General features: G+C 36.5%; 2 protein-coding genes and 1 long non-coding RNA gene across 6 annotated transcripts in view; 1 reads left to right on the top strand and 2 right to left on the bottom strand.

The window, feature by feature from the left end:
- Window positions 1-14,260, bottom strand: part of LOC129432130 (uncharacterized) — a 41,578-nt gene extending 27,318 nt beyond the window's left edge. Inside the window, exons 1-2 of the long non-coding RNA XR_012359167.1 lie at window positions 14,109-14,260; window positions 10,841-10,945 (exon numbers count right to left, since the gene is read on the bottom strand). This is a non-coding gene — a long non-coding RNA (uncharacterized lncRNA). The remainder of the gene's footprint in view (window positions 1-10,840; window positions 10,946-14,108) is intronic.
- Window positions 1,124-5,005, bottom strand: uncx (UNC homeobox). Its single transcript, XM_055190313.2, has 3 exons — window positions 4,147-5,005; window positions 3,532-3,707; window positions 1,124-2,463 (listed from the first exon to the last, which is right to left on the bottom strand). Exons 1-3 carry the CDS (start codon window positions 4,403-4,405, stop codon window positions 1,450-1,452), a joined length of 1,449 nt encoding a protein of 482 aa, XP_055046288.1. The 5' UTR covers window positions 4,406-5,005; the 3' UTR covers window positions 1,124-1,449.
- A 385-nt stretch (window positions 14,261-14,645) lies between the features above and the next one.
- Window positions 14,646-21,260, top strand: zfand2a (zinc finger, AN1-type domain 2A). Of its 4 annotated transcripts, none has more exons than XM_055190333.2 (10): window positions 14,646-14,785; window positions 15,269-15,353; window positions 17,521-17,615; window positions 17,932-18,063; window positions 18,193-18,344; window positions 18,422-18,541; window positions 18,641-18,731; window positions 18,823-18,899; window positions 19,028-19,112; window positions 20,848-21,260. In XM_055190333.2, exons 2-10 carry the CDS (start codon window positions 15,299-15,301, stop codon window positions 20,884-20,886), a joined length of 846 nt encoding a protein of 281 aa, XP_055046308.2. In that variant the 5' UTR covers window positions 14,646-14,785; window positions 15,269-15,298; the 3' UTR covers window positions 20,887-21,260. The 4 variants fall into 4 exon arrangements, with proteins under 4 accessions (XP_055046308.2, XP_055046297.2, XP_055046313.2 ...); XM_055190322.2 differs by having other exon boundaries at window positions 19,028-19,131; XM_055190338.2 differs by having other exon boundaries at window positions 19,028-19,167.
- Window positions 21,261-22,538: the final 1,278 nt, after the last annotated feature.

Raw genomic sequence — 22,538 nt, 5'->3', positions numbered from 1 at the left:
ACTGTTGTTATCGTTTTTGAAGCGACTCTGGTCCATCCTTTTATGCAGTATTATTGATTGACCATTTATTGCGTCGAAATATTTCCTTTTCTCCCCCTGTGGTTTTATCGTGCACTTTTGTGTATATTATATCTGTCCTGAACGCCATATGCTGAGTTTTAAGTCTGTCTCTGGTGAAAATTATGCAAATATTATGAAAGAGACACTGGTTCAGAAATTCATTTGCGCCGGTCTCACTTATTATTTTCAATTTATTTGCAAATCAAGGCCCAGTGGAAGTGAGAGGGCTAGGGGATGCATAAAAAATAACAATAAACGCACCTGTGTGAGCAAATTAAAAACCTTGGATATTGAAAACGGTAATTAATTATTGATGTATGTCACATATATTTATCAGTGAAAATGATCAGAATTCTATTATTTTATTCTCTTTTCTTACCTCGGCTTTAGATCTGGTCAACATTGCTAATATTGTCAAGGCGCAGATGTCTGGGAGCCCCCACAGGGTCCCATGGGACCGCCAACCCTATTAGAACAAATGTGTTCTGCTATTGTAAATAGGCACGTTTGCTTCGCCCGTCCTATTACAGCCGACGCATGATCAATAGGCTGATAACACAGGAACATCAATATAAGCGACAGAACAATGAGGGATATCATCGAACATCTATCTTAATATAGCCGGCTACAAGGGCCCTGACAAAGTGAAAAGCTCATGAAAATTCCGCCCCACGAATTCCCATCTCCTATCCAATATGCACAAACACACTCCCAGCTGCCGGGGCTATTATTTTCGTATTTCAATTTGACACCCCAGCCTTTCATGCTAATTCTATTATTCTTGGAAGTTTATGTGATTTCATATCACTAGAAATCGGTAATGTATTATAACCCTTTGGGCTAAAATAAACTGAATCCCTGCAGTAGCCACCGGGAAAATAATTACTTTCATATCAAAACTCTGCAGGAGTCGAACGGGTCTTTTCGCCTCCGGCTCGTAACCTCATTTCAGTGTAGCTTATAGATGAATAAATTTGTTAAAGCAATACACAAAATACAACACAGAGCTTGAAGAAAATGAGCTATACCCCACAACCTAAGCTCTATTTAGGGCCACGCACGCTTATGTTTGTTGTATACAATCGATTTATTTATGAAAAACTTACATATATAAATATCTTAATACTTTTTACAACGTTTGAGGTTTTGTCTTGGTTTTTGTTTTTACAGTCTGTTATACAGGGAGCTGCTGCTATTTGTTCAATAAACATTTGATAGCCCACCACACACATACACAAATTATTCACACAGATATTTCCCCTAATCAGAATATAAATATTCATTGAAAACGATACGTTTCGATATGTCGACTTTTTTCCTCTTCGGTTAATCTTTGAAGGAGTGTCACGCGGATATCGACACGCACCTCGGTTTCTACTATAATTTAATTTATTCCATATCGACATCAACTGAGTCTTTGTCGGTGTCCTTGCTGGTTGTTGCTGATTTTGAATTCTGTGGTGGATAGTCTGATAACGACTGCTCCTTCTTCTCTGACTGTGGAGATTTTGGGTCGGTGAGGTCTAACTTTATGTCTTGTGGGCATCTTTCATTACAGCTGCCCGCAGAATGACCATTAATGGTAGTCTGTGTTGGACTGCTCTGTGGTGAACACGTTATGTTGGCCGACTGACTGACCTGGCCTTTGATTGCCCGAGCGCCGATGTTGTTTACATTGTTGTTCTCCTTGCTGTTCCTGTGTCCTGGGTTTCCAAAGTTATTGTCCGTAGCTGGCCCTTTGTGTCCATTTTCAGCATTTTCATGGCTTGGTGTTGCTGTTTTCAGAGCTGTCTGTGGTACAATGAAACCTAGTGGTTGTGTAATGGGGTAAAGTAAAAAATGTCCTTTCCCTATCAAAGGCCTTGGAGCGGGAACTGGAAAGTCCATGTGCGGCTTGCGCCGAGGCCTGGAGTCCGACAGGAGGCTTTCCACACTAAAGGGACTGGGTTTTTGAAGAGTGGAAGACCTGCTATTAGTGCACAAGTTTGACTGGTGACCGGTGTCCGACGAGTCCAGCTCGGATCCACTCGCGTCGTTCTCTGTGTTTCTTTGGTTCTGGAGTTTCTGTGGTGTTTGGTCACAGCTTGGTTGCGTTTGGTTTCGGACCATGTCGCAGTGGATACTTTGTTCACTGTCTGTTATTTGTGACAAGCCACTGTCACTGTCAGATCCTGGGGTGTGAAATAAGTCCCCCGGAAGGAGCTTGTTCTGGGACTTTAAAAGCCTTCTTTCTTGTTTCCTTTTCTTTTTTTCCATCCTTTCCAGTTCTCTGCGGGCAATCTCCTCCGGGTCCATGGGCTCGCCGCTGCAGGTCGTCGGATGAGAGTTGTGTGCAGGTCGCCCCGGCCCCTTTTTCGTGTTCTCCTTTTTTCTCCACTTTGCCCTGCGGTTTTGAAACCACACCTAATCATTGAAAAAACAAAACACACATTAATTTTCCTGTAAATGTAAAGTAATCACAATTACGTTCGCTTTATAAAATAAACATTGCTAATGTAACATACATAAAGGTCCGTTTTAGAACAATATATGAAATGTATATTTGGATATGCAGACCAACATCTACTATCACTGAGATGAGATTATCTATCAAGCTGGCAAATATAATATTATTATATATTATTATATATTCTAATAATAATAATTATAATATTATATATTCTAATAATAAAATAATAATAAATATTGTAAAAATAGTGTACTGTCACAATAAAATGAAAATAAAAAATATTTATACAAATACTAAAACTAAGACCTTATTTTTAAACTGAAAGTCAACATCATCAGCTGTAAAAGAAGGCCGCATCCTACAACACAAAACACACAATGAATTTTTTGACTCTTTTTATTTTTCGGCAAACCATTTGGATTTGTAGGCCAAACGTTTAATGTTAATATTGCAGACCATAACATTGAATACCGCTCGCCTGAAAAAGAAAGGCTATTTTGGAAGATTAAACCTCCACATTATACAATAACCGAATTTATAACACCGTTATGTATCTATAAAATGACATTAATCTGTAATATTTCATAAGGAATGCATACGTATCGTTTCTCCTATATTTACAAACGATTGTAGTTGTAAAAAGGATAATAAAAAATAATACTACAATTTATTCAAGATTTTTTTTTTGTTATTTTTGTTTATTTATTTTTTCAAGGAAATCTATGGGGCCTACTACATAGTCTACACTATAAATAAATAGATTACATTAACATTAACAAATATGTTGTTTTAATAGCATTTAAAAATAAAGATGTCTAAACCGTAATAAATGCAATTTTAAACAAAAACAAAAAAAGCATTTTTCTTCATCTGAACAAATAAAACATTTTCATGGAAGATTAAAGAACCAAAACTTAAACGATGATGCAAAAAACACGTTGTATTGTCAGCAGAATAATTTCGATCCATTGGTTTAAAAACGTCACATCACAACACTTGAATGATAAATTCAGGGAATTTACCTGCACTCTTGATTCTATTAAATCCAATCTCAGAGCAAGTGCTTCCCTCATGAACACATCTGGATAGTGACTTTCATTAAAAGCTTTCTCTAATTCCTCCAGCTGCCAGCCAGTGAAATTGGTACGAGTTCGTCTTCTTTTACAACCCGGGCTATCCTTCTCTGGATCCCCCGAATCTATATGAGAAAAAATAAATTACAATCGGGTCTAACTTGCTCAGTTGTGTCCACCATAAAAAAGTGGGCCCACTGATATTCTTTACGGTGTTTATTTATCTTCATGAGCCTTAACTATGTGTGATCGTGGAATAGGGCGAAGATAAAAGTAATTATTGTTTTCTTTGTGAAGTGTTGTCATAACAAATACCGAGAAACCGTATGATGAAGACAGTAGCGTACAATAACCTACAATTTTACAGTAAAATAATGCAAATCGTCTCTCCAAGTCCGCCTATACGAGCACATGAGAGAAAGGCTTCTTTTGTTTCACATGCTAAAATTCATTCTACAAAGCTTTGAAGGGAAACTCTTCTTTCGTCAACAACAAGACAAACACATGCGGTTATTGCGACCATTAAAGGTAATAAAGCCAGTTTTGGCAAGTCTGCTTGCTTACCTGTCAGTTTGTACTGTTGGTTATCTCCATTCATACCGCAGCCAGACGACAAGAGCGGGTTAGAATTAACCACGGACGCTGTGCACGAGCCGTTAAGTAATCCGTCTATCGAGAAAGGAACCGCGGCCGTAGATTGAAGTTGATGACCGGCTAATTCGTAGACATGATGGTGGCTGAGATGGTACGGAAAGCTCACCATCCCACCGAGGGAGCCTCCGAACTGGGCATGAGGTGGATCCAGTATCCTGCTGTCCATCATCTCCCAGGCAAAAGGAAACGACGTCTGGTGGTCGGTGATGTGAATTTAAAACACATGCAGCGCGAGTGGCCAGCGAGGAGGGGACATGATGTGGGGAGCAGGATGAGCTGTTCTTTATCAACACGAAGCTTCCAATAATTAGCTTCGGCTCTGGGAATTTGAGACCAATGAGAAGCGTTAATCGGCGCTGACGTCAGAGACGTGGTCTGAAAACGCTTTCCATATCGATTGCTAATTAAACCTGACATCCACCTCAATAAACAATATCAGAGCTGTCACAACAAGACAGGAGGGCTTTGATAAGAACTACATCACGACTACACAGGGGGCCGTAGAGGGAGAGCGATCAGATTTGATACCCAGTTAAACGCTAAATAGACACTGAAATCTCACCTCGGACCGCAGCCACACGCGGCGGCAGATTCATCACCGTTTGAGACAATGTCCCTCTATTCAAATCCAATCTTTTTTACACACACATGCACACACACATACACGGACAACTCACAAAAGGACATATACGCCAATACAACAGCAAGCTGAAATGTTGCTTTCAGCATGCAAGTATAAGATTCACTTGTGACAAATGGACTGACCCACTGTATTTATGGTCATACTTGGACTGCTTGTCACAAGTCAATCTAAAGATATTCTTTAAATAAACCTGTCAAATGTGATTCACATCTACAACCAGTCCGATATTGAAACGTCACTAGATTAAGAAAATGCTTAAAACAGGAAATTATCTTAACCAACTCATTTGATTTTGCTGGAGGAATAAATGAACTTTTAATTACACGAATGGCTAATTAGCAACCACTCGACATTTAAAAGAAAATGAGATATATTTCCCCAGCCATATCACTTTGGTGTAATTACTGTCATTTAAAGAACTTATGTGTATATTGCATTCAGTTTATTTGTGGATACTGTATATTATGCTTTTGAATTGTGGGCTTGAGGAAGACCAATATTCGTCTTAATGTAAGCTGTTCTCCCATGAGTATTAATTAATATTTAATTAAATAAATGTATGGTCAACAAGACGTGTTAACAGATAATAATATCTACTATTGTAGGAATTATGTTGCCTAAAAGAACAGTAGAAAAGATGTTAAAAAAAGTGTATTATTTAACATTTTATTCTTTATTTACAATGGTTGTCCTTTTAGTTATACTTAACTCAAACTAAATATATATTACCAATTGTTTGTCTTGCATTAAATATATACGTTTTTGAATGTGGTGTTAATATAGGCAAGTGAACTGTGCTTGTGAATGTTGAATGTAATCAGTCCCACAGCTTTTAAAGGACCTGCCTCCACTCACATTAAAGAGAATTAATTCGACTTTATTTGGCCAATGTCTGGAGTTGTCATAACGTTAATCTGAGTTGAAATTTCGCTCCCCACTCATTCCCTGACCCTTGGCACCCGGATTGGCGTGTTGTAATAACCCGAATCTTTCAACAGAGGCACTGATAATTGTTACCTTATTAGCATGCAAATTGTTTAATTAATATTATTATGAGGAAGTATATAATCCGTTCGTCTCTTGACCTCGAGCCCAAATTGCACCCCTCTGCGTGTTTAAATTTTAATGAACCCTTTAAAAGTGTCTCAAGATCTTGGCTTTTATCCATCTATTTAAAAAAAACGCTTTTAGAAGTTTGATGAATCTTTGCAAGTCATTTTCTTTGTGTCTTAAACTCATATTATCATACTGTACACAAGAATGAATAATTCGGTTTATCCGGATCCCTTTTGAACATCAAAATTCTATAATTGCAGCTTTGACAGTTCAGGGCGCGGTCTCGTCCTGGTGCGATCTTAGCTCAATGAAAAGCAACCCTTGACACGCGTTCCCGGGAGACATTGCATTTAAATCCGTTTTTCTACAACCAAGTGGCATTGTCAGATCCTAGCTTTAATTAACCCGATAATAAGACGAACAAGGCTTGCTTTCAGGGACGTTGTTAGACTGTCTTATTTGCCATTTATTTGGATTCTGGGTTCATTCACAATCTAAGCACTGAGTGGGCCACATTACTAAATAATGCCTTAGACTGACAATAGATTCGTGTAATAATATTGGACCCTCATATAAAAACTGGACATTGAACGGTTTGGTTCATTGAACATGATCAATTGTTTATCGTATCTCAGTGATAAAATTGAGTTAGCCTATAAATACGTGCTGTGTGTTACGTAAAGTGAATTTGCTTTAAAGAGTGGTAATTGTGGAATACATATGATAGACCTTTACAGTTCACACGAACGTTTCAATCATTCTGGATTATACAAAGTCCACAACTTTATTAGATCAACTCCCAGGGGACAAGACAGAGTCAGACTGGACCTCATCCACAAAACAAACACAGACACACAGTATCACCGTATACACCACGCTACCTTTCCCGCATGCATATTGGGACTTTCCTATGAAGCCATTATATAACTGAGACATAGCTTAAAATCCCCATCCCACGATGTCTTATAATTAGCAGGTGAAATGTCAGTTACATGAAGTTATCTAAACTCAAAATAGGCTAGATTATTGGAGTGTACCTGAGCAGAACCCACCCAAAGCTACTCTTCAAGCCATGCCTCTGGCGGAAAAAGAGCATGTGCAATCAAGTAGACGTCAGTGACCCCATTAACAGCAGGTGTTCAGATGTAACGCCTAACCAAACAAACTAATCAAAGCGCCCATCCAACACCGAGGCCCGCATCACTAACATTACATAAAATCAAATTCATTTTTAATTAGGCTAGCAAATTAATACGCAACAGCTGAGGAGTTTAATTACTCAATTAACTTCACGCGCGTTAATTTTTAACTATCTAAATTAAGTTGCACATTATTCGATTTGATGATAATTATAGAATTAAATCTAAATTAATTGTTGTGAACGATTTGATACGACGAGATGCAGTTCCAATTAAACAGAAAGACGTGGCATTACTGTTTTAGAGCAAATCCTTTGATTCGATTTTAGCAGGCAGGAAACGCTGTTTCCAAATTTTCTCTGATCCTGAAAATTTCCCCCCTCTTCTTAATCCCTACAATTAAAAGTTTCCTCCATCTAATTATCTGTAATTGTGCTCCTGTCAAAGTAGAATGGAGAAGTGAAAGCGATTGATTTGGACTTTTAATTCACTTCATTTCTGATAGAAGGGAAAGTAATTCCCTTCAAATTACCTCATTCAATCCTGACACCCTAATACCCTTCAAAATCTTTTTACTCTCCGCATTTATATATTAAAAAGGAATCTGAAATGAGTGCGGCCTCCTAATAATAATAACCAAACTTCCATTAGAATAATAATTTCATTTCAATTAAAACTGACTTATCACCTTTGCTAAAACGTGCTTAATATGCCGAAAATTATCAATGCTTGAAGGAGCCCAAACTGGGGAGTCTAATTGTAATCAGCAAATCAGAGGTGCTTGTCGCTCCCGTGCCATCGTAGCGAGGCAGTTCGGAAATAGAACTAATTTACTCAACTCCCCCGGGAAATCCGCTCAACAGATTAACATTTTCAAAATATAGTAATGATATAATTTGAGAAATGGTGACGCCAATTTGTGAGAAGCCTTTGTGCGGAATCATTTGCATTTTTTCACCGCCTGCATTTTTCCCGTTAATTACAGCTCCGCAGATGAAGGGTGTGCAGTTTGACTCACTGCTTATTATTCAACTTCAATCTAGTAATATAACACAACGGGGAAGGAAAATAACCAAATCTCCCTCCTAACCCCATTTAATTCCTGAAGTGTCTCGGATCTTAGGGAATGCAAAGAGACAACTGTCTCCCTTAAGAACCAAAAGTACCAAAGTACGTGCTTGCCTTATGTATCCTAATTATTTATTTATTTTTTATAAATAAACGACTAGAAGTGTAATACAAAATCCGAGAGCATTCAGAGCGTTGACATGCCTAATTTCCCCTAACATGAGAGGAACATAGCTGTCATGAACTTGGGCCTACAAAAAAAGGCCCAATCTTGACATCACCATGCCTGCAGGTGTCTTATGTCTCTCTTAGAACTTAACTTGTATTTAACAACAAAAACACTTTAATCTGATTAAAGTGCCTCATGTTAAGTCAAACATGCTCTCATCATATACCTAAGCAGCGTGGGCCAGAAATGGTTAAACGTTTCTTTTGTTAAGATTTGGCTGTCCGTTAATCTCCTGCCAGGTCGCTAGCTCACGTTGTAGGGATCTGAGGCAGGGAGAGCGCTAACTATTATCCGCAGCCTGGCCATCTGCTGCTGTAGAAAATTCAAAGCCCATGAGATCTGCATATATCCACATCGTAAACGAGGAAAGATGTTTTAATTAAGAGAAATCAGGTTAACTTAGCGCTAATTAACAAGCTATCTTCTTAATGAATTGCGTGTGCTGTTCTCTTTCCATGAAGCGAATAGGACATATTTCATTTCCAAAAAACACTCCCCACTGCACCATCCATGAAAGTTGCATTATCCTCAGCCGTTTATTAGGCCGCCTAAATTGTACAACACTAAGTTAATCAACGTCAGTGGCTCGTTTACACCACTTTGCGAATAAACAGTAAGTCACTTTTAAGCATCCGTTGACGAGCTAATTGATAAAAGTTATATCGCTCATTAATGAGGTTGTCTTTTTAATTACGACTCTACGAGACGATTTATACTGAACTCGAATACAGCAGCGCCATCACGCGGTAGTCTGTTTCCAAGGGCCATAGGCTTAGCCTACTAAAATATTACTTAGCCTATTTTAAATCAAAAGCTAAAAGTCACATTTTATTCAGGCCCGACCGTCTTAACATCCTAAATGGCCCTGACTTTGCGTTTCCTCCCTGCCTCACTCCATCTGTTCACTTCTTTCTTCTCTTTATTCGGGTTGTATTTTGGTTCATTGTTTTTGACACGTTATTGACGCCTCTTTTACATTCACCCTCCCCTCAACTCTGGCCCTGAGCCGCCTCCTCTTCTGGCCCATTAACGCGTTGAAAAAAAATCTGCTTAAACAAAAGACTGAAAGGCGATCCACAGCGTTAACAAGTCGCGCTGTCACTTTGCTCAAAACAGTTGGAATATTTTATTAGTTATGTTATGTAAATATGGTTTACACATTAGTTTATATTTTTAGCAATATTTTAACTTACGCGTAAGTTACAACTTTTTAATGTTGAAATTTGGTTTTAAATTCAAGTTTAAGTTCAAGTTTAACCAAGTTAATTTTTTGTTAAATTAACCTTTTTCTTCTTTTAAAATTAAAAGCTAAGCCTATTGTTTTTTAAATCGCATATAATATATAAAGTGTAGCTCTGGCATTTTATAAAGAAAGAGCTGTAATTATTGTCCCGCTGTTGTATGTGTGATTAAAAAAATATATAAGTAGATAACCAAAATTACAAATCAAACCTTTAATTTCATTTAAGAAAAGAGCTCTAACACAGTGTTGTACTGTAACGATATACATATTGTAATATGTACACATCTAAACCTGCTTTGCAATTCTTGATAAGAATAACCTATATGTCCAATCACCAAAGCTTAACAAGCCTTCAGATGCTGTGGTTATTACCCGCAATTATCATTCAGACAGCCTATCAAAATTCAATCATGCATAAAGGGATTATTAACCAAGAATAATACTATCTCATAATAGAAAATACGTTGGATTGCTTCCCTTCAATTTGTCGTGCCAGTAATTACGATCCAATTTAGAGTCACTGCCTAGCTTATATTTCTGGATGCGCTCAACTGAATGTAAGGACAAAACAAAGAATGACTTGTTTGTTTTTACTGGGACTGAAAAAGCTGCTCACCCTTGTGTCACTGCATGTATTTTGGAGTGAACTAACGTGTGAAAAGTTGTAGGTTTGATCATGCATAAAAAACTTTTCATATATATATTGTAAAGATTTTGCTGCATTAAAACAAAGATACAATTTCGCAAATTTAAATAAAAATCTTATTAAGATCTGTATGATGGGTAGCATGTGTGTTTTTCTTGCGCATGTTACTTACTAATCATTACATGCAACTAACCCTTAACCAAATCCTTCTACAAATTAAATATTTAATATATAATTACACTCCAATAAAACACTTTATTTTAAAGTGTGACAGAAAATCTACATATAATGAATTTATACTTAGAGAGACTTTTCTTATGTAATGTTTGCATTCTGTCTCTCCGAAACATTTAAAACTCATGGGTCATGGTGTGGTGGTCTTAGATAAGTGCAGTCACATTTCAACAGGAAACCCCCACAGTTTAGAAAGTGTGAATTTGTGTATGAAGCACTGTGTGTCAAACACACCCATAAAAAGTGAAATGCTTTGCGAGTATACTGGACACCTGGGAAATTTGTGACACGGCTGACATGGTGAGTGAGAAATGGTGATGAGCAGCTCTTAAACAAAAGCACTTACGACACTATTTGACAGGCATTGTCACAGCGCAGAGAAACCGAGGATGACCCGGGGAGACATTTTGGCAGAGATCCATGGCACATTTGTAAGCATAAACGTTTGCTCCTGCAAAGAAGGGATCATAAGCGGATATGAAATTATTACAATCCTTTTACTATTCGAGCAGACAGAGTTTGGGCAATGTAAAGGAATCCCGATGATGAAGCAGGTGTTCTGTGAGAGGTGCCATCTGGCAGCAAAATTAGCAGCTTATGAGCCAGGTGCTCTTGTACCGGGAAAGAATGTGAGATGAGCTAAAATGTGATCTTTTACACGGGCCTCCAGGAGCATGACTGTGCACTGTTGCATAATGAGGGCGACGATTGAGTGCTCTTTGTTTTGAATAATTTATATGCGTGTGCATGTGTACGAGGACGCTTGTGTTTATGTGCGTTGTCTAAACCTGCTGCAAATATTGGAATTTTACAGATCTTTAAATTGGATCATCGGTTGAGCGTTCAATACACTAATTAACATGCTAGGAGTTATTAAAGATTTCAGAATCCATGTGGTCTCACAGCCTGAACATTAGCTCTTAATCTTCTTCACTAAATTATTATATTTTGTGCAACCATGGGGTGTGACATAAGGGCAGGATATTGCCATATAGAAAAGGGAAATATACTACTATAAAAAATGTTACAAATAAATAAATAAATGCATTAATCCAATAAATAATCCTTATTTTGGCATTCTCTAATAGTTTTCGTTTTCTAAATAAACACTTAAAAATTAAACAATTTCACTCAACATTCAGTAAAAGAAAATCTAATTTATAATTTAATTAATCTGTATAAAATCAAAGCCATGCTTGTGAAAGCAAGAAATCAAAACACGTGACAATACATTTTACATTGTGAACCTGAAAAACTTCAGCAAGTGCTTCAGCACTCTTTGAAATATGTAAAGATTACAGTCAGATTTTTTCAGTTTATTGAATCAGATATTAACAGGCACCAAGTGTGCTAACTAAGTGTTACTAAAAAAAATAGGATTAAATCAAGCAAATTTGGAGAGCCAACCCAGGCTGCGGAGAGCATTGATTCAAATGAGGGAATAAATGATGTTGTACAAAATGTCAGTGTAAACGCAGTCATACTCACGAGAATTCGTACATATTTTATAGTTAGCTAATGCATATAAATTCATAAGACCACATTCGTAAGTTTTGGTACGATTTGCTTTGACCCATGAGGTTGGGGTTAGGGGCGGGGAAGGGGTTTCGTTGTTATTGTTTTTTCATGAGAAAAAAAATGATGAATTGAGCACGAATAGCCATTCTCGTGAGATCAGGCTGGTCATACAGTTAACAATAGTGCTAAACTCGACAACCAGTTTTCTGTTTTTAGTTGTTATTATTAGTTGCTATTATTCTATTCACAGTCAACTGGGTGATTCAATGTAGTATTTGATCAAATCAAAAGGAAATAATATATCTCTGAGCACGAACAGTGAAGAAATTAATTTTGAAAAGGCAGCTCTTTCTAAATATCTTACTCAAAAATTTCATTTTATATCTGTAGTACTGAACATCTTTTCTGCACTTTAAAGAAAGGATTTGTTAATTTTCTACACATTTTTTTACACAATTTTAAAACATTATGTCTGATTTTGTGTTGATTTCGTGTTAAAAACACAAGTTTTGTTAAAAGTAACACAAAATGTGTTTTTCAATAGATGTATGGATTCTGGGACAACGCATTTAGTGTGTTGTCCCTAAACTAACACTGGTGTGTTATTTTCAACACATCTGTTTTAAGAGTGTACACTTAACTTATTTGTTGTAATGCAGGTTGTTATATTTTTACATAAAAACACTGCCACCATGTGGATCAAATAGGCAGTTCATGCTCAAACCAACTTATTTTACTATCTGAAAATATTTTTGGTTATCTGCCAGAGGAATTTGTTTTTCGTGGATAATTGTTAGGCAGCTAAGATAACTGAAGGTAATGAAGCCATCTATTAAAAGTAGAGAAAGATATAAATTTAATATAAACAAACACATCCTTTTGTGCACACGATGACACATAACCATAATGTTCAAGAACAATATTATAGCACTGTCATCGTGACTTCTACATTTCCAAGCCTAAAATTTTTACATCTAGACTACACTTTAAAAATGAATGTGTTAAAAATAACACAGAGACTAGTTAAAAACTATACACATCTCTGTATTATTATTGAAACAACACATGTACATTATTTATTTTAACACAAACTGACACAATCCAGACAGGGTTTAGATTAATCCAGAACTAGGCCTAATTATATTAGGACATTTAATTAGCTTTTACAAACAAACCTTACAAAAAAATTGGTTTGCATCTTGAGACAAAACAATGGTACTGATATATTTTAAGATACGTCAAAACAAAGTGTTTTTACATTAAGGCAACTTATTTCAGTCTGGGACTGTGTGTTATAATAAGGCATAGTGTGTTAAATAGAATAACAACAAAAAATGTGTAAAAAAAAATAACACATGCTTTTTAGAATGTAGTAGGATTTGACAAATAAGTGTAATGTTATAAAAGTTGGAATATTTATATACAGTATATGGAAATGTAATTCGAGGAAAATATTTTAGTGGCAGAAAACACATGTATTATATTTACATTTATGTGGACAAGTTATTTGATGTCATAACAGCAAGAAACGCTAAACATAGCCTACTAGGAAAACTGCTGAATCACGGCCTCTTGTGACAGTTTCTGGAAATCTCCAGCAATAACGTGAATATGCCAGAGCGTGAGTTGTTAAGGCGTGACTGTGGAAGATTGAAGCCAGCAACTGTGAGAAAGTCTTGCAAAACCGGAAGAACTATTTTCCACTTGTAAGAGTCCTTTAAAAACTTTTGTTTTTAAAAAGCGCGTTTTTGTTGTTTTTCTCAAACAAGTTTTGGTATATTTTATATATTTTGGTAAAAATTAAATAACTTTTATTTCTTCTTTATATGTCTCTTTCTCGTTGTAATACTAGGTTCATTTTTAATAAAAAAAAGACTTCTGCAGTTGCACCTGGTTCAAACAGAACAAAACAGAGGTGCAAGCTTAATGCCATTTATAACCTTTTGAGATTTTGCTGTTTTATTAGATGAATAAAATATTTGTATAGAGTTCGCATAAAACAATGTATGTAACAAGCCAATAAAAAACCCAGCTACATTCATCATTTAAGTTTTAAGCTCTATTACAGACAATTATGTCTGATGGGGTAGGCCTACCTGATTCTCCAATTTTTGGGGAAAGCCGGGTGAGTCTTCTTTCTAACTTATGTTTTACTTTCAGTCATATGGGCTGGTTTTCGTTTGCAAATCCATGTGGTGTGAGACCCACATTTACACACCGATATGGCGACCTTTAAAAGTAGGGCTGTCAAAAGATTGATTGCGATTAATTGCATACAAAATAAAAGTTGTTTGCATTATTGTTCGTGTGCACTGTGTGTATTTTTATATTTATAAATACACACATGTTAATGTTATTTAAATATATTTTATGTTATAAATATAAAAAACCTAAATAAATTTTCCCTTAAATAAATTAATGTATGTGTGTATTTATATATACAATAATATGTACACTCAGTACACACACATATTATGCGATACAAATATTTATTATGAATGTGATTATTCGCGATTAATCTTTTGACCGCACTATTATAAAGTTAACAGGTGTATAAACCAAGACACAAACTGCTAATAAAATGCACGTCAACTGAAAGACTTTTATTTTGAAATGGGGGCGTCTCGTTGTAGCCACAGTCGCAAGTTTCTTACGATGACATCAGAAAATCGCAAACGAGTACAAAAAGCACAGTGGATTTGGTTGATCGAAGAGGAAGGCGAAGACAACTACCAAAAGAGGGACCAATACAAGCGGTTTTCGCACTATTTAGGTAAGATGTAAGTTGCATTTATCATCGTGTCAATAAAAAACTGTTTTTAAATTCGCATTGTTTTTATAGCGAAACAAACGTCAGTCAGCTAATTCGTTCGTAATGTTTTGTATAAGCATAACAGTTACGTTTATTTTCACTCTCTCTGGCTGGTTATCTTTACTAATAATACAGGTTTAGTAACACCACTAAATATTAAGTTATGCCAATTTAGCATTTCGGCTTTTTATATTTCTGAGGCGTAACGTTACATAGAAGTATATTCTGTTTACTCGCGTGATTCAGCATTAGATGCGTTCATTTTAACTCTTACGTAATGGTGCTGGTAAACATAATACGTTAAGCACTAACAGGCCTTTCGCTTTACATTAAGGTTCGGATCCGTTTGTTGATTTCTAATAGTTTGTTGTATTTGATTTGATCAATGTAACAGCAGTCTGGTGATCAGAGAGTTGATGCTTTTATTTCCTGTTTACATTACAGCAGTACAGTACAACACTTCACCATTGTGCCATGGAGTTTCCAGATCTCGGAGAGCACTGTACAGAAAAGTCATGTAAACGTCTTGGTGGGTGTTTTAATTAAACACTGTATGACTCGATTAATATTTATTTAATCCACTGTCTATGTTTACGTAATGACTAAAAATTTGAATATGTGTACTGGGTATAGCATTTTCTCATAATACATTTTTCATGGACACTGTAAAAATAATTAATTCTAGTGGCATAACATTTTTAAGTATAATTACCTTAAAACTAATATAAATATATATCTATGTATGTATGTATTATATATGTATAATCTACTAATTATTTTAACTTACTATTTTTATCTTGACTAATGATGAGTTGGTGTAACTTATGAAGTTGAAATTGCTTAAGTTATTTTAACTTCATTTTATAAGTTACAGTTTCTCATCACTAGTCAAAAAATAGTATGTTGAAAAAATAACATGTAAAACCAAGTTAACTATACTTAACAATTTAAGGCAACAACAAATTTGTTACAGTGTAGTAGACAAGTGTATCATGCACGTCAATGCATTGCCCATCATTAGGAAATTGTTGACATTGTGATCATGATGAAAGATGAATTTTTTTTACCCTTTTCAAGTACTGAGCACAAAACAGATATTAAGATGAATGTTGAAGGCTGACAGTCAAATGATTTTAATACTATGAAGAAAGAACAAGTTTAGGATTCATTGAAGTTCCCCTAATATCAACACTGAATATATTAGCCTTAAGGATATCTAAAAACTGGTGTGCTCCAAAACATTGACAAAAATACACATTCAGAAGATATAAACATTAAAACGGATCAGTGATTTTTATGACATCATTCTGCACTTCAGCTTCTCATAAGATTCCAGGTTGTGAGGTAAACAAAAAAACTAGTCTTAGCCATGGACTGTTGGCTGAACGTCTGATGCATACTTTAGCATGTTCAAAGTTGTCCTCTGATTGGTGTAATTACACAGGATTTATAGGAGGCGTGTGTGTTGCTATCTTTAACTTTCCGCCCGGAAACGACACAAAGTCTTCTGTTCGAAGACGAAAGCTGTTGTGTTTAAATCGCTGACGGTATGCTTAATCAAGATCTATTAAACGATGCTCTTTTGAAAGTATGGGAAATATTTTAACATGTTTTTATGTTGTTGTTATAAACTTTAGAGACGTTTGTGAATGATGGTTGCACATCAGTCTGTTATTGTGGCGAAAAATCCACACCCTTACTTTGTGTTTACACCAGATGCGGAAGAGGCGGCAAAAATGTGTTATTTGCGCATGGTTTGGACGCTTGAACGTTTTGAGTTGACTCGCTTTATTCGCGCATGAAATTCTAGTCATTCAAGACATTAATGCGTAAATTTGCATCATGGGAGGGGCTTATATAGCTCAAATTGAGTAAACTTGCCAGATGTTCAACCTTCTCACCCACTTTCTTCCAAACAAGATCCTTTGTCTTTGCATTGACTTAACATGTAAATCACTCGCGCTTGCCGACTCTTCCGCGTCTGGTGTGAACGCACCATTGAACACGACCCTGCACAAAACAAAACATTATTGGTTCCTTTACATGTCATATACGTCACATGGCCTCTTGTGTGCTCCTTGGCCATTAAAAAGCACCTATGTTTTTCAGACCATTAGTATTACCACAAGTCTAAAACACTATTGACATTTTTAAAAGGAGATAAAGCCATACAATATGTTCCGCTTCCTGTTTTAACACACTACACAAAGCTATGCACTTCAAGCAATTTTAGTAGGTCTTTAAAATTTAGAAACCATAAAAGTCAAAGGAAAAAATTATTATTTGGTGAAGCATAAACTCCAAAAATAAAATTCAGGCAATATGATCAATATTAGCACTGTATGAACTAACGCTTAAAATGCTTAAAAACCAAATGGACATAGAAAATACTAATATTCATAATCAAATTGTGAAATGCTGAAAATATGTAAATAGAAAATATGAAAATAGTTTATGATGATTTTTATAAAATCAAAAATTGTATCAGTAGAAGCAGTATTATGAGTGCTCGTTTTAATTTTAAACAATATATCATGACTTATAACAGCCATTAGACATCCTGTTTTTTAAACAGCATTGGTCATTTAAAAATTATACTAATATTGTTTTTGTCATGCTGTATGTACAGTGATCTAGCATTAGTTGATGCATGAAATATGAGATAAAGTTTTTTTAAATTGTGATGTGCACCACAGATTTTCTTCCAATGAGATGTGATGCCTGTGAAGAAATTTTCTGCAAAGACCACATAACTTATGCAAATCACAAGTGCACTTCATCATATAAAAAGGTATGTACTCTATTTGTAACTGGGTTTAATAAACCAAACCAAGTCTTTATTGTACAATTGCGTAAGGAAAGTTGCTGCATTTGTGGCATCATGTTTGCTTACTGCGGCAAATCATTTTTGTTTCAAATTTACAACTAGGCTCTTACAATGGAAGTTAATAGGTTTGTGAATTAAATAAAACACTACACACTGTTTATAGCCACATTTCTTTGTAATTGTAAAGAAGATATAACTTTATAGTTTTAACCCAGAACATTGCTTTAAAACATGCAGATAACCATATGTGACTGATGTGTGTTGTTTTTTCCCTATACAGGATGTCCAGGTTCCTGTATGTCCGTTGTGCAACATCCCCATTCCTATTAAAAGAGGGGAAATGCCGGACATTAAAGTTGGGGAACATATAGACAGAGATTGCAAATCTGACCCTGCTCAGAGGAAACGAAAGGTAACCTGGATTCACAGGGCACAAAGAAAAAAAGAGACATGATTTTATTTCTGTTTCTCTCACTTGGCTTTAAGATCACAGAGAATGAAGTTGCAATGAAAACCAATCGGATTATTTCTCATCATGCAGATCTTTACAAATAAATGCTCCAAGGGAGGCTGTAAGCAGAAAGAAATGATTCGGGTGACATGTGATCAGTGCCACTTGAACTTCTGTCTCAAACACAGACATCCACTCGACCACGACTGTAAGACTGATGGAAAGCCTGTCACCAAATCAGGGTTAGTACAGTTTTTCGGTAGCCGAAACATTGAATAATGAAAGTCACTTAGTAATGACGGTTGGGTTTGTTTTGTAGGCATGCTGCTCTAATGAGGGCTCAAGCCTCTTCCAGTAATGCCGCACCGTCATCCAATAGAGGAAGCACTCGGACTATGTCAAATGGAGTAACCGGAAACCCTAGACCTCAGAGGAGCAGGTAATCACTTTTTAAGACACAGATGCTTTCGTTTTATTATATTTAACACATATTTTGATTGTTTTCTCACATTTTCATTATTCCCTTTCCCCCCCCCAGTGCACAGAGGTCGAGTACCGCATCATCTCTTCCCGTGACCCCTACTGCACAGAATGTAATGCCTGCATCAGCTTCATATCAGGCCGGGCTGGTGCGTTGCTTATTTTAAGTTGACGGTGTTTTCAAAAACCCACTGACTGTAAAGGTGCCTGAATAATGAGTTGATGTCTTTGTTTTTGCAGACAGAAGAGCAGGCCCTCCAGAGAGCATTAGAAATGTCACTGGCTGAATCTGCTCCTCCAAGCCAGCCTACTCTAAGGTATTTCTTGGCATTACAGCATAGGGAACATTGCCACTAATTGTGGCATACTCTGTGTGTTTGACGTCTATCTGCATTGATTCCTGTGTGTACTGATGGTTGTGCTAATACATGTCTGTGTTTCTCAGCCCTCAGGAGCAGGAGGATCTGGCTCTTGCTCAAGCACTGGCTGCTAGTGAAGAGGAGTACAGACGACAGCAGCAGAGACAACAGGTAGCCAGAAACCTTAGCGGTCAGTAGCATGCTATGCTAACAGGACCTCAGATAGGTACATATAGCCCCAGCGGCTGTTTCATGTTGTCTAATTTATTGGGTGCCTGGGGCTATACAATTTGGTTGACATGTTATCTGAGGTGTACTGCTGAATATTTTTAAAAGATTGAATAAATGAATACAAGTTAAAGGTGCCGTAGAACGTAAAACTGTATTTACTTAGATGAATTACAAGAGTTCTGTACATGGTAATGACATTTCGTGAGCCTCAAACACTATTGTTTCCTGCTTATTTAAACCTTGTGCATGCAAAAGATCAATGGAAAACAGGCCAATCTCAACATAATACAGACTGTGACGTTACAGTCGTGATGTAGGCCACAAAATTAAATTGATTACAATGATGTTACAATTAGGGCTGCACGATTAATCGAAAAAGAATCACGATCTCGTTTCACACACAAATGCGATCTTCATTTTAAATGTCGGCGATTCACTTGCATACAGTATTTCCCTGTATTCAGATGCTGCGTTCACGTTTTCGGTATTTACATTACAATCCAAGATGCTATAATATCAGTCAAACTTGCTAACACGCACTCATACAGGGTAAAACCAAACCCTATTCATTCGCTAGTCAGACACGATCGTTTCTCCCCTCTCTCATCTCATTTGTGGCGTATAACAAGGCGACAGACCTAAACATAGTCGTTTACTTGATGGATTTGTAGCGCCAATTTTCACAAAAAAGAGAGGAAAATATACTTCTGCCCTCTTGTGGCAATACTTCTCGGAAGACATCAGCTTGGGCTAATCATCTGTTAACACCACCCCCCTACAATTGTAAGTCTGCTGCCAGTTTCATTTCTGAATGAAATGCCTACTTTTCAATTTACAGTGGAAAACACAAGCCACGCCCATATTTTCCTTGATAGGTCGTTTCACTCAGAAATGCATCAAAATAAAGAGGTCGATTGTGACTTCCTGTTAATTGGGACTTTAAGTTTATATTATACATAAGTGGTTCTAAAACTGGGGGTAGTAGCCCCGAGATGGTGCCTGGGGGGCCCCAGTTTTATGACATTTCATAAAATATTAAAGAGACACTCCACTTACTCATTTTCCAGCTCCCCTAGAGTTGAGCATTTGATTTTTGCCGTTTTGGAGTCCATTCAGCTGATCTCCGGGTGTGGTGGTACCACTTTTAGCATAGCTTAGCACAATGCATTGAATCTGATTAGACCATTAGCATCGCACTAAAAAATAACCAGAGTTTTGATATTTTTCCTATTTAAAATTAGACTCTTGTAGTTACATCGTGTACTAAGACTGACAGAAAATTAAAAGTTGTGATTGTGCTAAGCTATGCTGGGAGTTGTGGCTCCAGACCCGGAGATCGGCTGAGTGGATTCCAAAACGGTGGAGATCTAATGTTTGGCTCTAGGGGAGCTGGAAAATGAGCATATTTTCAAATAAAAATGGAGTATCCCTTTAATTTATCCAAAATTCTGTGTAATTAAACCAAATTTAAGTTTTAGAATTTTTCAATGGTGTGCGTGTGTGGTACACAAGGGGGGCTGCACGGCGAAAAAGTTTGAGAACCACTCATATAAATCTATTTATTTTGCTATATTTAAGATAACAGCACTTGCGCAAATAAAGGTTTTTTTTTTTCATTTTCAGTCATTAAATATCTGGTCTGATTTATTTTTCTCATTGTCTTCTCAATCCACAGGCAGAGGTTTCCAAACAGTCTAGTTGCTCCCTGTCTTAATGTGAGGTGGCACAGACCGTATTGAATCTGCCTCAGTCTGCACACGAGCACCAATAATGTACCAGTGAGCTGCACATGTCCAATGTATTCCTCGTTCCAGCACATGAAGCTTCTACTTCCTGAATCAACACATCTGAAGGCTATGTTGATGTTTTTCTGTTCTGCATCACTTTTTAGTGTGCTCCTTTTTAGATTTTGCCATTGTGGCAAGTGGTGCTTTAAGTAAAGATTTTATATAGTTATCATGTTAATCTATCGATCAATATAGATGTCTTTTGAAATAAATTATTTAAAGATTTTATTTGAAAAAGAGCTCTGTACATCACTTCTTGTGGTTTCCCATCATTAACCATGAATAAACATTATATTTTTTGGTACAAACTAACATCATACTTTCATACTGAATACTTGCACTGTAAAATGTTAGGTTATTTTCCCCATTGCATTGGTTACCTTAAAAGGGTTGGATTCATCATTTTTGATCAAATGCTGGGTTGAAAATAAAACATTTTTAGAGACAACAATGTAATAAACTTTTTTTCAAACGTTTTTATTTAAATAGGTAAATTGTTTTATTTAAGCATAAATTATTAAATCTAATTCAAATCTTATTATAATCTACACATTTTTAATATTATGAGTGAAAATACCAGACTTGACTCACTTTGCAAATGTAATAACCTTTTACAGGCTTTATACTTTGCCAGTTCTGAGTCTAGATAAATGATTTGCTCATTGCCTGACAAGATAAAGTATACCCAAATTATTCATTTTAATCATTACTCAAATGAATATAAAAAAAATGGAAGAATATACACAACCTCTTCTGTGGCAAAACAGCAATGCACACCAGTGCTTGCTGTGGATATACTTGCCCAGCAGATGGCAGTAGAACATTACCAAACCTGATGTTTTATCTGTCACAAAATACACTGAACAAAATTATTAACGCAACACTTTTGCTGAACTAAAATAACTTTTTTAAGTACAGAAAAGGCCTTTTCTCTTAAATATATTGTTCACAAATCTGTCTAAATCTTTTCATGAGCTATCTGCCTCACAGGTATCGCATATCAAGATGCCGATTAGACATCAAGAATATTGCACAGGTGCACCTTAGGCTGGGCACAATTAAAGGCCACTCTAAAATGTGCAGTTTTATCACACAGCACACACCACAGATGTCGCAAATTTTAAGGAAGCGTGCATTTGTCATTCTGACTGCAGAAATGTCCTCCAAAGTTTTTGCCTGTGAATTAAAATGTTAATTTCTCTACCATAAGCCGTCTCCAAAGGCGTTCCAGAGAATTTGGCAGTACATCCAACAGGCCTCACAACCGCAGACCACGTGTACCCGCACCAACCCGGGACCTCTACATCCAGCGTCTTCACCTCCAAGTTCGTCTCAGACCTGCCACCCAGACAGCTGCTGCAACAATCGGTTTGCATAACCAAATAATTTCTGCACAAACTGTCAGAAACCGTTTCAGAGAAGCTCATCTGCATGCTCGTCGTCCTCATCCAGGTCTCGACCTGATTGCAGTTCGTGTCGTAACCGACTTAAGTGGGCAAACGCTCACATTCAATGGCGTCTGGCACTTTTGAGAGGTGTTCTCGTCATGGATGAATCCAGGTTTTTACTGTACAGGGCA

Source organism: Misgurnus anguillicaudatus, chromosome 19 (genome assembly GCF_027580225.2).
Source record: "Misgurnus anguillicaudatus chromosome 19, ASM2758022v2, whole genome shotgun sequence".
Taxonomy (NCBI): Eukaryota; Metazoa; Chordata; class Actinopteri; order Cypriniformes; family Cobitidae; genus Misgurnus; species Misgurnus anguillicaudatus.
The sequence above is the reverse complement of the archived record's forward strand: the minus strand, read 5'-3'. Positions and strand labels throughout refer to the sequence as shown.